Source organism: Scomber scombrus, chromosome 7 (genome assembly GCF_963691925.1).
Source record: "Scomber scombrus chromosome 7, fScoSco1.1, whole genome shotgun sequence".
Lineage (NCBI taxonomy): Eukaryota > Metazoa > Chordata > Actinopteri > Scombriformes > Scombridae > Scomber > Scomber scombrus.
The window spans coordinates 13,676,451-13,694,256 of NC_084976.1; the positions used below are offsets into that span (position 1 = coordinate 13,676,451).

A 17,806-nucleotide genomic window follows, 5' to 3' on the forward strand; every position below is an offset into this window, starting at 1 on the left:
CAGTCCAATTACAGCGTTTTTTATTTGGCAGGGCTCCATTTGACGAGGTCTGTCTTTCTCACTTCTTTTCCTTAACACCTCCCTCTTCCTTCCTTCCCACTTCTCCGCTTTGTCGGAGAAAATTAGAAATGCACATTGTCACAGAAGGCTGCTTCCACCTCCACTCACACTTCTGACATGGACAAGCATGGGCGACTTCAGCGCTGGGTGAGGCTTGAATGTGGACAAAGTGATGACAAAATGACAAAACTGGCAAAAAAATTAACATTACACTCAAAGGACAGTGTTTTGCTTGTTTGAGCAAATCTTATACTTTATTTCTAACCAATTTCTAAAGCATATCAGACATTTGAGACTAACTTCACACCTCTCAGGCAGTGAAAAGTTTCTATTTTTCTATTATTTAACCACAGCATTCAAATCAACTCAGACAAATTAGACAGTTGATTGTGTTACACTTGTTCTACCTGCCCCTCTCATGGCACCAGTCTTCCACATTTTAACCAAATATTCTATTAGAAAATGATTAACTTAACTTTAGGTGGATTTATGTGTGTGAGAAAATTTCTTTCCACTCCCACATAAAACAAAAACCTTTTTCTTCTAGAGGGTAACTATGCAGAGTGTGCCCACATGTCCAAAAATGCATGTGCATGTGCTGCATGTTTAATGCATGAACTCACTTTCCTGTGGTTGACTCATATGAGTCCAGAGGGGGCAATTTCCCCCTGCACCAGGCCTGCTCCCCTCTGTGCTAAAAAGGTGGAGGCTTCTCATCAGCCATCCGGGCCGCCTGGCGGTATTACCCTGAGTCGGTCGGTCTCTGTTGCTGGTCGGGGGAAGCCGGGCTACAAATTACAGTCTCCAGGGGTCTGATTGCAGAACCAGAGAGGCAGGCCTGCAGCTGCTGCGACTGAACTGTCAGCAATGATTGTTATCAGAGGGCTCCGCTGCTCATTTCGGCCCAAATGAAGCTGCTGCTGGCCAGCCATTCAGGCGCCACTGGTCACGCACACACACACACTAGAGAGCCATACCTTGGCATAGTTTGTGGTCTTGATGAACCATTGTGTGAGCAGCTTCTGCTCCACCAGAGCACCAGACCTCCAGGAGCGGCCATTTTCATCCACTTGCTCATCAGCCAGCACTGTCTGGTCAACAGGGTCCCAGTTCACCACAGCCTGGATAACACATGAAAAGCAGAGCTTAGCAAGTAGCTTGAATTGAAAAGACAGACCACAAGCTTTATTTCAAGGTTGTCCCCATTTCATTACACTTTATCAAAGAGCTTCTATCCAAAAGAAATCCAGGATAAGCACTTTAGTGTAAAAACCCAATCCTACCTCTTTCTGATAGGCCAGTCCAGCTTCAAACAGCTTAACAAACAGATACTGTGTCCACCTGTAGTAGTCTGGAAGACAAGTGGTCACTTCCTGTCAAGAAAAGCCACATTTAGGTCAACACCGTGAGCAAACTTGATGTAAACTTGCCAAACTCTCTGGTTGATGCTCCCTTCTTATTTCTACTCACCCGATCCCAGTTAAAGCAAAGGCCGAGGCTGTTCAGCTGCTCCCGCATGGACTGTATGTTACTGAGGAGATGAAGCAGAACAGCAACAAGTGAGAAGTGTATAAATGATGAATGCTCACTAAAGACAGACGTGATAAATGTACCTTTTAGTCCACTCCTCTGGGTCCAGACCTCTCTCAATGGCTGCGTTCTCTGCTGGAAGTCCAAAAGCATCCCAACCCATTGGATTTAACACCTGCGGACGCAGTTAGGAGCTCTGTGTTAGCACCCAAATGATTATCTGTAACAACTTTGACTATCAGTTAATTTTTTTAAATAGCTTATGAAGCTGAAATGCCTGAGAAACAATTTGTTTTAAATGTGAGGATTGCTGCTTCAGTTATAAAATTTAATGTTGAATTAAATCTGCAACAATAAATCAATCTACAGATTAATAAATAATGGAAATATTCAATAGTGCAATCCCACACAATCAAGTACATTTGTAGTGACCAACTTAACCTTAACGCACTTTAAAGATGGCTGACTTTCTGTGAGTTTTGTCCTTTTGTTGCCTATTCTGATATAAAATGAGGATCTGAGCCAGCTGTACAAAAAAAAAAAAAAAAAATGTCACCTCCATCTCTTTTAGGAGGGAATTTACTCAGCCAAATAGTGTTGGGTTTCCCTAAATGCAGCACAGGATGGCCTCTATATGATAATGCGTTGTCCCCCTGCTGATCTAAACTCCATTACATGCCGTGGTTCATAGATGTAGCCTGCAATTTAATGCAGCTGTTATATAATGTAAGAGCAAGGCCTAGTTCAGAATAGAGGATGTGGATGTGACGGCTTTAAATACTAAACAGCCTTTAATGTCTGTATGGAATTGCTACAAATGAATTTCTTAAACACCACCATGATCATCATCTGCTGCCACTTCCTCTCTATGACTGCTTCCATACTTTTATTCACTTCCACATTTTATTGCCCCTCTTTTTAACATTACACCCTCCTTGACATGAATCATTGCCGACGACTTTTCTTTTGACTAATTTCTTTCCCCTGAAGCTCTTCGGAGAGAGAGAGAGAGAGAGAAAGAGAGACGAGATAAAAGCGCAGCAGTGGAAGGCATGAGCAAAGTAGAGGAGCAGCCGAGTGACAAGGAGTCGAGGACTGGAGAGGATCGCTGTACGGACTCTATTGGGTCTGATGTTTCAGATGAATTGGTATCCTTGGTAACTGCATGGCCCTCATTTGTAAAGCCCAGCACTGGATGGTATTAGGCTAAGAGAGCTCAGCTCAGTGGACCACTGTGACTGCTCAGGAGGAATACAGGCACACAGAGTCAGGCAAAAGCTGAAGATAACCTATGTAAATAACAAAGCAAAGAAAAACATGCACCTCATTAGGATGGATACTCTACTATGTTGTTTATTCAGAGTAAAACTCCATTAAAGTCAGACCGTATTCATGAGTCGTTGTTACAGGGAATGGCTGTGATGGACAGGCCGCGTTAGTGAGCTCAATTCTCAAAGTTCAAAGAGAGTGGCAGAGGCAAATTATCTTTTCACTGCTAATAGCTTCAGCTCCACTTATCCTTATGTCCACACAACGCATATAGACTGGTCCCAGTTTTTACAGGCTCATTCCTAACCTGTTATCATGGAGACATTTCAAAGCATGAGTGACTGGAGGCGAAGGAAGATGAACGTAGGAGAAACAGGAGGCTGTTTTTATTACAATCTGTCCGCTGTAATGTAGAGGACGTCAGTGCCAACCTGTGACAGATACATCCATCCACAGCTCCAGGCTCTTCTCTGTCACAGCAGGAAGGACAGGAGTGCTGGGAGGCTGATTTTGTGAATGTGGGGCCACACTGCTTCATGCAAGTGTCCACCCACACGGTCGCAGCTAAGAGACTCACTCCATCTGTGGCAGCTTTGAAATGCAAAACCAACACTTGTTGGTTTTCTCATCACACAAATTGATTCTAAATGAAACTCTTGTAATTCCTGATCCCGACTATGTTAGTGTCTTTCAGAGCTCACTATGCAATTAAATAAATTCAGCTTATTCATTATTCATTACCAAACACCTTTTGTCATTAAGTTTCCTAATTATATACAACAGATCATGTGCACAAGCACCTGCAGAATGAAGGACAGGAAGAAGATAAGCATGATTAATTTGTTTTCATTTAAATCATTAAAAGGACCAGTTCACCCAAATCATGAAAAAGATTTTCTGATCTACTGCAGCATTAAGACTAGAAACAATAGGAAACAGCTAACCTAGCTAACTGTTTAACATCCAAACCTAACCAACACATTACATCTGGTTTGTTTAATCAATTCAATTTACTTAATCCAATGAGCTAAGTAAGCCATGGACACCTGCTTTGAATAATCATTTGTGTTTGATAAGGTTACCAATTATCTCATTAAAAGCTATAAAATGACAAATTTCCCTTCTCCCTCATTGTAAATATTTTTCACTTGTAAAGTTTAACAGCTGGACACAAGATGTCATTCATTTCAGTGTATGTAGACATGTTGTGTCCGTTCTCAGTGTTTGTACACTGAAAGCTTCAAGTTTCCATATCACACTTGTGTAAGCGCTATACTGGACCACCACTGGCTCCAAAGGAGGTGTAATGTCACAAAATATGCTCATAGGCCCGCTCCTTAAACTCAGACTTAAGGTGAGCTCAGAGAAACTCTCCATTTTCAGCAGATGAAGGTAACAACTGATTTCTATTGTGAAACTTTGCACATTGAAGCTCAAACATCCAACTGAAGTAATAATAAGAAACACATTTTTTTTTTCACAAGCTCTGTAACATTGAGATTTGATGACGTGTTGGTGTAGGACAACAGAAAATTTGGTCTGAGTAGAAATCATTGTATTTCATTATTTAAAAGACCATTATATCACACTTGAAATCTCCTTGAAAGCCAGAAAATAGCTGCAGGGTGTGACCATCAGCAGAACGTAACTCCCTTAATTAACTAGTGAATAGACTGTGAGCATACAGTGGAACAAGGTTTGCTTTCTGACAGATGCTGAGAGTACACTCTTGGGCAGGAAGTAGTTGCCAGTCATGTGAAACTGTGTTTCTGTTCAGGGAGGAAACAGACTGCAGGTAAGGGAGATATGCACCTCAAAATCCACCCGGAAAAGAAAAAGAAAGAAAGGAGAGGCTTGTCATAAACCACCTTATCGTCTTATGGTGTGAGGAAAACCCAAAGGGAAAGAGCTGAACATAGGTTGTCACTGTGATGTCAGAGGATGCGGGTGACAGCAGGAGCTCGATCCGTGTGTCAGACACTGGTCACTGCTTCATCAACGCCCACAGTTTAGTGGACTCAAACAGAGTGCTGAATATCGACCGCAACGCTTTGATTTGAAACAGAGTCGAATCAATAACACACTCGAGTGCTCGAGATCAAGAGTATGGATTTTACTTTTACCTTGTTTACCCAATTGTAACCATAAAAGGAGATATCAAGGAGAGGTTCGAACTTCTTCTACTACTACTTATGTTATCATAAATTGTCAGCCAACAAGAACAATGTGTATCTTCCCTATGAAAAGGTTCAATGGGTTTAAAGGGCCATACAAAAATGTGTCTGTGAAGACTGTGTAAAGTAAAAACTTTCAAAAATCACAAAAAAATGGGTCCAATGTTTTTATCCAACAACATAAAAAGATATAACCAGGTAACCTCAACCAAAAAAAAGTATGTACGAACATATGTAACGAAACACAAAAAAATCTGAATTAAACAATAAAGTTATAGATTAGGGATCAATGCCCTGGATTAAAATAATGTTCATGATGCTCAGATGTGCAGGGGGCCACACATTTAGAAATTCAAGAACAAGCACAGAAAAATTTAATTACATGCTCCCTGGATTGTATAAACTTTGGTTGCGTAACTGCAGCAGTGTGAGGAGGTATCATCATGTTACCACATTACATTAATGCTATAGAGAGTGCATTATATTATGTGCACACTGTGAGAAGAGAGCGTGAGTAAAGTGATAGGCAGCGTCACAGTTCAGTGAGCGAGTGTGAACAGAGATGATATTAATAATAGCCACACCAAGCCACACACCAAGCCCTAGCAGCACATCAACCCCATCCTCAAGAAACTCCACTGGCTGCCAATCAAACAACGCATCAGCTACAAAATCCTCCTCCTCACCTACAAATCACTTCACTCACTGGCACCCAAGTACATCACCGACCTCCTCCACCCGTACACCCAGTCACGGTCCCTGCGCTCCACCAGCAAGGACTTACTCTCCACTCCCCGCACCAGACTCAAGACCTTTGGTGACAGGGCTTTCTGTGCAATTGCCCCTACCCTTTGGAACACCCTGCCCCCTCCTATCCGTTCCGCTACTTCTCTGTCACAGTTTCAAAAGCACCTCAAAACACACCTCTTCTCTCTTGCCTACCCTCCCTAAACCCCCACCCTGCCCCTACCCCCCTACTCCCACTCTTGTAAAGCGACCTTGGGTACCTTGAAAGGCGCTATATAAATCGAAGTTATTATTATTATTATTATTATTATTATTAATATTCTCAATAATGTGTTGTGTACATGCAGCCATTTAGAAAAGCAGAAGAGCTGGGGGAACAGTGTAGCGCCTCTTTGTAAGCAAAGATATACACTGATCAAAAAAATAAAGGGAACACTAAAATAACACATCCTAGATCTGAATGAATTAAATATTTTTATTAAATACTTTCTTCTTTACATAGTTGAATGTGCTGACAACAAAATCACACAAAAAATTATCAATGGAAATCAAATTCATTAACCCATGGAGGTCTGGATTTGGAGTCACACTCAAAATTAAAGTGGAAAAGCACACTACAGGCTGATCCAACTTTGACGTAATGTCCTTAAAACAAGTCAAAATGAGGCTCAGTAGTGTGTGTGGCCTCCATGTGCCCGTATGACCTCCCTACAACGCCTGGGCATGCTCCTGATGAGGTGGCGGATGGTCTCCTGAGGGATCTCCTCCCAGACCTGGACTAAACCATCCGCCAACTCCTGGACAGTCTGTGGTGCAACGTGGCGTTGGTGGATGGAGCGAGACATGATGTCCCAGATGTGCTCAATTGGATTCAGGTCTGGGGAACGGGTGGGCCAGTCCATAGCATCAATGTCTACATCTTGCAGGAACTGCTGACACACTCCAGCCACATGAGGTCTAGCATTGTCTTGCATTAGGAGGAACCCAGGGCCAACCGCACCAGCATATGGTCTCACAAGGGGTCTGAGGATCTCATCTCGGTACCTAATGGCAGTCAGGCTACCTCTGGCGAGCACATGGAGGGCTGTGCCGCCCCCCAAAGAAATTCCACCCCACACCATTACTGACCCACCGCCAAACCGGTCATGCAGGAGGATGTTGCAGGCAGCAGAACATTCTCCACGGCGTCTCCAGACTCTGTCACGTCTGTCACATGTGCTCAGTGTGAACCTGCTTTCATCTGTGAAGAGCACAGGGCGTCAGTGGCGAATTTGCCAATCTTGGTGTTCTCTGGCAAATGCCAAACGTCCTGCACGGTGTTGGGCTGTAAGCACAACCCCCACCTGTGGACGTCGGGCCCTCACACCACCCTCATGGAGTCTGTTTCTGACCGTTTGAGCAGACACATGCACATTTGTGGCCTGCTGGCGGTCATTTTGCAGGGCTCTGGCAGTGCTCCTCCTGTTCCTCCTTGCACAAAGGTGGAGGTATTGGTCCTGCTGCTGGGTTGTTGCCCTCCTACTGCCTCCTCCACATCTCCTGATGTACTGGCCTGTCTCCTGGTAGCGCCTCCATGCTCTGGACACTACGCTGACAGACACAGCAAACCTTCTTGCCACAGCTCGTATTGATGTGCCATCCTGGATGAGCTGCACTACCTGAGCCACTTGTGTGGGTTGTAGACTCCGTCTCATGCTACCACTAGAGTGAAAGCACCGCCAGCATTCAAAAGTGACCAAAACATCAGCCAGAAAGCATAGGAACTGAGAAGTGGTCTGTGGTCACCACCTGCAGAACCACTCCTTTATTGGGGATGTCTTGCTAATTGCCTATAATTTCCACCTGTTGTCTATTCCATTTGCACAACAGCATGTGAAACTGATTGTCAATGAGTCTTGCTTCCTAAGTGGACAATTTGATTTCACAGAAGTGTGATTGACTTGGAGTTACATTGTGTTGTTTAAGTGTTCCCTTTATTGTTTTGAGCAGTGTATAAAGTGTGGGGATATCAGCAGTTACGTCAAATACAGTGTTATCGTATATATGTCAAACACAGAGAGATCAACCAGCTCTAAATGTCCTAAAAGGACATGAAAAAGGACATGAAACCTGTTTTGAGAGGTGATGTATGGAGAAAAGTGAGTATGCATGCGAAATAACCTTTAAACTTAACGCTGATGACAACAAATCTGTCATTTCACCCAAATATTGTTTTAATTCTCGTTTCAATGAATATGAGTTACATTTAACTCCGCCTACCATCTTTGGTGCTCAAATACTGTGGAAAATCCCCTTTGCTATCTATTATTCCATTCCCTTGATCTTATATTTTACATTACAGTCACACATTCAATGTTCTTTTAAAAGTCTCTCTAACTTCTACTTTTAGGAAAAAGTCGTGTACATTCAGAAAAAGTGTTGAAATGAAATGACGTGTACCTGATGTCCTCTCATTCTCTGGAAGTGGCCAATTGTGTCGCTGATAGTGTACACTCGCACGTGGCCCATGTGCAGTCGCCCAGATGGGTATGGAAACATGGAGAGGACATAAAACTTCTTCCTGTTGGAGCTCTGTGAAAATAATAATAATGTAAACAGCCATTAGAAAAATCTCATGGGATGAGGACGGGATCAAAAAACTTTTAATCCTGAGAGACTACAATAACAGTGTAAGAGATCACCTCATTATCAGTCTGCCTTCTGAATGAGTCCTGAAGGATACTGCATTAACCTGATGAGGTCAGGACAGGAATAATAACTCATCACACACATAACGGGAGCGCTGACTTCTGGTGTATTACTGTCGCTGAGGCTCCAACAGCGTCTGATTATAGAGTCAAAATCTGAGCGGCGGCAGCGCTGATTATGGATGGTTTGCAGTCACAACACTGTTTCCACAGCAACACTGTAAGTACCACTTACATCCAGCTATACGTGATTACAGGAAACCTGAGCCATGAATTTTTCAATAAATTAATTAATTAGGACCAGGGATGTCATGAATGCACTTAATCACTGTCAGCCTCTCCCAGACAGCCACACGCTCAGATCATTAGGATATAAAATCAGCCGGAGCTCTGAGTCCCAGATGAGCTACAAGGGCCAGTAATAGTTGAGAAACATCCGGATGGATGCTTAATAACCTATTAATCAATTAAAACATTTTTTGTTAAAGGCTAAAATGTGTTTCAATGTTTACATACAGATTTCTCTAGACTGATGGATTTAGTGAATGTGGATTTTGCAGCAGAGTAAGTGAAAAAATTACTCCAAAATGGGCTGGAACAACATTGGCTTTTGGACAAAATTTTCACTTTTACAGCAGCTGTTTTTACAGTGTGAGTGATGTCAAAAAAGAGCAGATTTAAAAGCCAGCACTTCTGTCCATTTATGAAAGACTTTCTGCAATTTCATGCACATTAGTCTCCCGGTTTTGAATGTTATCTTGGTTTTGATCTCTTTTGGGGATATGAGATTTACATCTAACATGAGACACCTGGTTATACAGTATATGTGTATACATCATCATTTCGGTATAACGGTTTCTGATCATCTGCCTGCAGGTGCATGCTGATTCAGGTCATCCACTTATTTCTGTAACGGCTGAGTCACCTCAACATACTTTTTTGGCTCCTTGCTTAAACTCTGCTGCACGTAAGGCTGAAAGGATTCAGTTGACAGAAAATTAATTAGTCACGATTTTCATGTTCATATCATTGTTAGAGCTCCATAATGAAAATTGAAAATGACAAACATTTCCTGGTTCCAGCTTCTCAAATATGAGCATTTGCTGCTTTTCTCTGTTATTAAGTGAACATCTTGTCAGATCAATCACCGGTGAAAAATAATCATTACTTGCAGCTGTGGAACCATGTATTACTCCAATAAATTAAGCTTTGACTTTTCTTTTCAGCGTTTCATCATTTATATCATATTTTGTTCTTTTACTGACTTATTAATAAGTAGCTTGTATATAATGGTTAAAGAAACCCTGATAAAAGCATCTGAATAATAATAATGAATAAGTAGCTTAAGTTGAGGAGATGTGGATAAGGTAACACACAATCTGGATACTCAGAGAACTTGATCATAACTCATTATTGCACATTTCACAGATTTATACACAATCACTGAGCTGAAGACTGAAGGCCGTCTCACCTCCTCCAGCGTATCCTTGCGCCACTGAGCCATGATTCGTGGGTGCCACCATTCTTCCACTCGGCGTCGGGTCTCCGTCCGATAGTCCTTTTCCCACACTCCTGTTTCACTGAACAGGGTGCGGGTACTGGGGGGCAGGAGGCAGGGTACTGGGTTCAGGAGAGCAGCCCTGATTTGGCCAGACCTGGCAACACCCAGAGGATACAGAGCCAACCTTCTCACTAACACCTGCATGGTTCGGTCCCCTGAAACAGGCAGAGAGATGGGATGGTGTCAGGTCAGTGGACTAATTTGTTTTCCAGAGGTAGGTTATAAAAAGTGGAGCTCAAAAGACGGATTCATTAATTTGTTAATCTGTCATTTTAATAACAATGTAATTTCAAACTCCAGCGTCTCAAATGTGAAAAATGGCTACTTTTGTCTTTTTTTACAGTGTAAATTTGATGCTTTTGAGTTATGGACTGTTGGTTAAGCCTTTTTCACAGAAGAAATGTAAACATGTCACATTAGGAAAAGCACAGGGGTAATTTTAGATAAAACGAATGATGGCTGAATACCATTTAGCTGCTTCCAGTTTGAGGGTGCTGGTGTTATTCATGCTGGTTCTCCATCATGACTGACAAAAACTGACAACACTTAAATCTTGTCTCTAAAGTTTTAAGATCCTGAACAACACTATATGGTATAATGGTACATTACAAAAGAAGAACATTTTTTAAAAAGAAATCACAGAATTATAATCCACACAACAACAGGCCCAGTTCAATGCTTCATTGTGGACTATGAGCTCGGACATATTGGATCTACGAAGCAGTACAGCACATGTGAGTCCGCCTGTCAATAACACAGTGACTGATATCTCAGCTCTGCAGCTGTCAACCTGTGATTTTTGTTTTCACAGTCTGTGTTCTGTGCAGGATTTTGTGATATAAGAACGTTATTCAGTGTGATGTGATCAGGCTGTTCTCATTGAGCCGCCAGCTCAGACATGAGAACGACGTCTTCAATCAACTGATTTTATAATTATTCACTGATTTGTTTCCTGTGAAACTACCCTGCAATCTTATACACGTCTCTACCTCAGCCATGTACATGACATTTAGTCATTCTTAGTTTAGTAAAAAGAAAATGTGGAAAAGCAACAGATGGATTATCCAGTTAAACAATATTAAAAACGTGTTGTGGCCACATCAAAAAGGCTGCAGATAGGCCAGACTGTCCAATGACTTAATGTAGGTCAGACAGTCAACATGTAAGAAAAAAAAAACAATTTGACCTAAATTAGTCTCCTACACAGATGTACATAAACACAGTTTCCAAGGTAACCTGAGAGATTTCTCTGCCTCCTTTGCAGCAGAGGAAGACTGCTGCTAACCTGACCTGTCAGGAGACTATTTTCACACCAGTAACACATCTGGATCTCAGACTGTGAGACCTTTTGAGCTGCGGAGTGGAAAAAGTGATCATCTCCAGGGCCTGATGCCACACTGAGATGAAAATGAGGAAAATGAAAATGATGCCGTACAGAATTCAATGAAATGCTCATCTCATATTCTGCGATGTTCTTGATTATAAATGTATCTTTGGGAGAAAGACTTGCCTAAACCAAAAAAGTTAGTTTAACTACAATACTCCACATCGTTCAACGAGAATGTGACAAACCTGAAATGAAACCAGTGTGGACAAAGCTTCTGGGGTTAACAGAGCTTTTTTCTGACTAAATAGTGTAAAACCAGTGAGAAACGATCTCCACTCCCCTCTCAGCTACCCACTTGCTTGTGGGAAATGTGTTTTTTACTGAATTCTCTGGAGTGTAACCTCAGCATCGCAGCAACCAACACTCCTCCCTCAGGCTGAGGCTGGGAGAGTTGAGCACTCAAGGTTGTGTGCATCTCTGACGGTGCGAGTGAGTGGGCTGAGTCGAGGCGAGAGACTGAGAAAATGTTTCTATGGTGACTGAGATCATCCATTCGGGCGTTTCCTGTGAAAGAGTGACTGAAAAGTGAAAACTTCTGCAAACAGCACGCTGGCACTGCTGCATGTGACGGCGATGCTGGAGATCAGTCTTTGAACTACTTTTTGGGTACTGAACATGTGTGTCTATCAACAAGTATCCAAAACTGAGTGCTGGTTCAGACTCTGTCTTAATTACTTATTCTTACTTTTATTTATCATTCTTCTTAATCAGATATTTACTGATTTAAACAATAATTTTGCTCACTTTAGTCATTTTTGAATGGCAGCTTTGTTAAGAAAACAGTGCCACATTTAGACATTTGGCTTTAAAAAAAAGTGTTATCTTATTAAATTAAAAAATGTTTTTTTCCACCTCAAAGTGATGTATCAAAAATGTTTTAGTATCAGAACAGAAATTCTGGTATTGTATCTGTACCTGTATACAATATACTGCGTGAGTAGATATTGACTAGTTATTGTATTAGGGCTGCGAATTGCAATTTATTTTATTTGCAGATTATTCTTTACATAATCATTTAATCATTAGGTCTATAAAATGATTTAAAAAAAAATGTCCATCACAATTTCATAAAGCCTAAGGTGAGGATTTTAAATTGTTGATTGGTTGACTGAATTGATTATCTAAAGTTTTGTGATTAATTTTCTGTCAATCAACTTATCAACTAATCATTTCACCTGTGATTGTGAAACTGTGGCAGAGATTAAGTGTCTATTGCTGTAATTGAGTGAACGTGAAATCAATAATAAACAACTCCGCCCGATATCCACATTAGAAATAATCCTTACTGTGAATAAACATAATATGAGAAAGATACGTTGACTCTAGAGCTGCAATGATTACTTTATCAACAGAAAATTGCTTGCCAACAGTTTTGTTGATGATTTTAGTGTTCTTTTTCCTTAAGAAAAAAATATCAACATTTCCTGATTGTTGCTGCATTTTTAGGTTTTCTGTGACAGTAAACTGATTATCTTTGGGTTGTGGACTCGTGGTTGAGACAAATGAAAACATGTAAGGATGTTGGGGCTTTGAGGAACAGTGATTTACCATTTTCTGACATTTTATAGACCAAACGACTAATCGATTAACCAAGAAAATAATCAACAAATTAATCAATGCTGAAAATAATTGTTAGTCGCAGCCCAAATCGACTCATCAATTAGTCAATTGACAGAAAATGAATCAGAAACCATTTTATTGTTACTGTTTTCATGTCTGTAAACTTCAAGCAAAAGTGAACCACACACTGACCAGTTACAGCTTCTTGAATGAGAAGATTTGCTGCTTTTGTCTGTTTTACATTAAATGAATATAGTTTTAAAATGCTGGCTAAGCAATTTGAAGATGTTACTTTGATGCTAAAAAGACTGTAAATGTGGCAGATATCCACTTCAAATGTCTAACTCAGACAGCTGAAGCCTCATGTAAGCTTCACATCAACTTTTAAATGACTGTGTGGACACATCACTTACATTGAAAACACATTTGAAGGGACTCTTTTATGGTTGGTATGAACAGGAGGAATGATGGCTCTGGAGCAGCCCACTCTGTTGCTGCTTTTAAATCTTAAAAATCAAACAGACTACACTTCTTTGCTCGTGAGGTGTTGGTTTCTCTTTCTTATGTGTGTATGTATGGATGTATAAATACATACATCCTACGCATTTGTATATATTTCTTTATTCACTCCTTACAATTCTCCAAAATGTTATTTATCTCTTGAGTTTCCCCACTTTCTTATTCATCTGACTGTTGTTTGAAGACAGACATGAAAAATGGTGAACCTGTCCTTTAAACATCACAGTTTTGTTCTAATATCTTTGCTCATTTTTTTCAACTACAACGCGTCACTACATTCAAATATGATTGATTTGTATCTTTTTGAACCATCCTTCATGCTGTGATGACCTTGATTTCAGACATATGAAACGCATCTTTCTGCTCACTTAACACAAACAAGCACATTTCGACACTTGAAGTTATCGCAAATACATGTTTATACGTGTTTGTGTGTGCTCAGGTCGTTAAAGTTGATTATTAGTTGTTTTCTGATTCAGACTGCGTGTTGCTGCTCTGAATGAAGCATGAAGCACAATTTAAAAAAAACAACTTACTGCTTTACTTCCTGGTCTTTATGTCCGCGTTATGGTCGCTAATGTAAAACCATTAGTCCATGTTGTAAATGGCATATTGAGCCTTTAAATTAGCTGTAAACGACCTGCTCTCCTGCCTCACGACTCCTCCAAGCGCGCAGACATCTTGGATTTGAAATAAACTTTATAGACACGCTCGCGCGTTGACAATGACGTAACGTTAAGCCTTGTCCTGCTGATCATGTTAAAACATAAACGTAAGAATAAAAAGCTTCCGATCATGTAGTTTTCATTACAGAAATGTGCATTATATTAATCCCACCAACAAATTCGTAAACCAAAACCAGGTCCTAATGAGGCAAAGCATAATTTCTGAAGTACTGGTTAAGGTTTGGGTTGTATGGAAACCCATTTCCGCCACTGTGATGAAAAAAAAAGATCCTGTAAGTTATTATGAGATAGTTTCTCATTATTTTGAGATACTAAGTCATTATTTTGAGATAGTTTCTCATTATTATGACTTACAGGATCTTTTTTTTTTCATCACAGTGGCGGAAATTGGCCTCCATAGGGTTTCGCTGTCTACAATGAATAGAAGTCAATGCATCTCCTTAATCAATGTTTTAATACCTAAATTATTATTCCCAATAAATCTGCCCCCGATTTCAAAAGGAAAATGATTTTCCTTTTCGTTCATTGTCAAGAACTTCTGCTGTATTAGTAATTGTGTTTAACTTTCTAATATTTTAATAATCCGTAATAAAGCAGGAATAGGCTGTGACAAACTGGCTTTAATAATGGCAAATAAATTATTTATTGATGATTTAAAAATCGGCTATAAACTATAAGAAACAACATTTTGGCTTTTGGGTTGGGAGAAATCATTTTGTTTACCATTTGAATAACAATTCAGTTATTAATGTTGATAATGCATTGGAAAATAATCATGGACATTTTACTTTTTAATAAGTCACCAAGGCCACGATTATAAATGTTAATAAGTTGCTAATTTATGAATTGTGGTGGTCAGGAGGTCCTTTGGAGTATTTTTCCTGAGGAACTTAGGAGGTGTAAAGAGTTTTCACAACCAAATTTTTTAAATTTATTTCTTATGAATAATCTTTAAAGCATCAGTGTTACACACAACAAGCTTTAGCTAATACTGTCACAAATGCTTCTTGTACAAAATAATATCTATATTACATTTAAAGTTGTTGCAGTATAGTCTAGTATAGTTTATATAAAGCTAAAATAACCCAACATTAAAATAAAAAAATAACTGGATCAAAACAGCCCCTTGCCTCTTTGTAACATTAACACAGTATTGTTTTGTTATATTGACCAAACTGGGTAACATTTGAATCCACTGACTTTTAGCATGCATCACATGTTTACTGTTTTATTTCAAAGTCTTGACGCAGCTTCCTTGATTAAACCTCTTGGTTGTTTTTCTTTTATCTTCTGGAGTCTTAAATCATAATCCCGCACAAAGAGATTAAACATTTCAGCCAGAACACATCTCTGAAATCATTTCTACAACCAACAGAAGTACAGGTATCCTCTGGAGAGCTTTCATTATGCGTGATTTCTGAGACGAGCACAATGTCTTTGATGCCAACTTCCAGCGTAAAGTGATTGCTGACTGAGTGAGCACTTCCACTCACTCTCATCTTCATCACAGAGCAGAGCAGCACTGAGGAGTATGAGGAGGAGGAGGAGGCAGTGTCTCATCAGAGCCTCTTTTTCTACGAGCTCTCCCCGTGGCTCTCATCTTTGATCTGACGCTCAGACAGAGGCGGCGAAGGAGAGAAGAAGTCAGAGAAAAGGGAGGGTGGGGTATCATTAGCAGGAGACAGAGAGAGTTCCTCAATCTGACGTCAGTGAGCTAAACCTGGGGATCTGCTCCGGCCTGCCGTCGTATATCAGAGTTAAATGGGTGCCTCCGCCCAGGGCAAAACAGGATGTGGCTGAAGACGAGGAATGAGAGAGGGAAATGGCTTTTTGACACAGTTGAGACACTTACTCTTCGTCTGTCAGCAGACAGATACAGCAGGAGGCTTTCTGATGAATGAATCTGATACTATCTTCCTTATTGTAACAATTTTTCATGGAGGACTGCAGGTAGTTGTTCAAAATTTTAATTCCTGCAGAAGAAATAGTGAAAAATGTTTGTTAGTTCTCAAATCTCAGCTAATCTGTGTCATTACAGCTGTTTAGGTGTGGTTTGATCAGACTCAAGTGACAGCAGCCTGAAAACACAAGCAAGCAAACCCATGACTGTCTTCAGATTTTGATTAAAATATTGTTAAATCCTGATTGGTCTGATCTGATTTTTCACTTGTCACACCGGCTGACTTTCCCTGCACTTAATGGGAAGATGGAAAAACAGAAAAAAATATGATTGGTGCATAGAAATACGCCTATGTTTTGAAATTTGATCTAATTTCTAATGGTGCCCCTAGTGTTTCCTCATTACAAACTGATGAGATGTTCATGTTCATGGCGGACTCCGGGACTCCACCTCTCATAGTTCAAATCAGATTGAGATAATAAATGTTACTCAGGGCCATTAAGTGACAATTTTATGAGCACAAAAACAAAAATTCTCTCCTTGTCAAATGTTGTGAGGCCCGTACTCTGTGAAATGTGGCTACTCAAGGTCAATACATTCAAAATAATGGTCCTCTAACAACATGACATATCAGGAAAAATGATAGGTATAACAGGAGCAGATGGAGGCCTGATGTCCTCGGGGAACGTCTGGGTGAGCAAAGCCAGTTTATTGCTGGGAGTCTGGGGAGAGACAACACTCTGAAATAAAACATGGACTCAGTTCTGTGAAAGTCTGATCCTCTTTCCAGATGCCAGCTTTGTCTCACGGTTCCACTTCTTATATTTTATTCTAATTAACAGCAAAAAAAAAAGAAGCAGCATGGCATCATTCCTCAATTTAATGGCATATTCTTTTAATCAGTTATTTTTAGTTGCATTACATTGTGCATTTTTTTTGGATTGCCACATTGCTTTTGAGTCTCAGGTACAAGCATGCCGTCTGTTGTTTTTCAAACAAATCCCTTTTGAAAGCAACCAATCATCCTCCTCTTCCACCCACATCCACCTCCCCATTCCCACCATGACAAACAACCCACGGTAATCACCCCCTCTCTCCCTGTGTCGGAAGACGATTGCATTTCACTAGCAGAGAACCAGATGACAAACGACCACACGGCAAGCAGCTATGTGTTAGGTAGAAAGCAGATGAACGGAGTAGGGGGGCTGACTTGTCTTCACCTGTCCAAGGTGACCTTTCGTGGACGGGTGTGTGATTCACAATCTGCCTCAATGAGAAGTGAACCGCTGCTGCTGTTGGTGGTGGAGACACAGAGAAGTAATCTCACACCATCTCAGCTCTCACAGACCGGCGAGGAGCAGGCTGATAGGTCTCTGCACGCCTCTGACCGCTGTTCAGAGAGCCTGATAAGTGTGATGTTATTTCCAGGGCCTATTTCACGTTGACAGACCTATGTGTCCTTCACTTATCTGTTCTTGTGGAAGACAACGGCCCCAGAGAGAAACATGGTGGTACAGAAGAGATGAAGGGGCTGGAGGAAGATCTTAAAGAATCTATGAGGTATCTGGCAGCACCACTACACTGTCTATACTGATCTGTCTCACACGGCTGGATGATTTTCACTCATCTGGGATGAAAGACGCAGATTCTGAAACAGTGAGACTGTTCTACAAAACTACATAAATGTTACGTCTTCTCTCTGGTTCCCAATCCACACTGCCTGATT

General features: G+C 40.7%; 1 protein-coding gene across 1 annotated transcript in view; it reads right to left on the reverse strand.

The window, feature by feature from the left end:
* lars2 (leucyl-tRNA synthetase 2, mitochondrial) overlaps positions 1-14,186 on the reverse strand; it is a 30,247-nt gene extending 16,061 nt beyond the window's left edge. Inside the window, exons 1-7 of the mRNA XM_062422349.1 lie at positions 14,031-14,186; positions 9,939-10,183; positions 8,220-8,351; positions 1,674-1,765; positions 1,531-1,591; positions 1,344-1,433; positions 1,038-1,181 (exon numbers count right to left, since the gene is read on the reverse strand). Of these exons, the coding sequence (XP_062278333.1) occupies positions 1,038-1,181; positions 1,344-1,433; positions 1,531-1,591; positions 1,674-1,765; positions 8,220-8,351; positions 9,939-10,172 (753 nt within the window). The 5' untranslated portion in view covers positions 10,173-10,183; positions 14,031-14,186. The remainder of the gene's footprint in view (positions 1-1,037; positions 1,182-1,343; positions 1,434-1,530; positions 1,592-1,673; positions 1,766-8,219; positions 8,352-9,938; positions 10,184-14,030) is intronic.
* Positions 14,187-17,806: the final 3,620 nt, after the last annotated feature.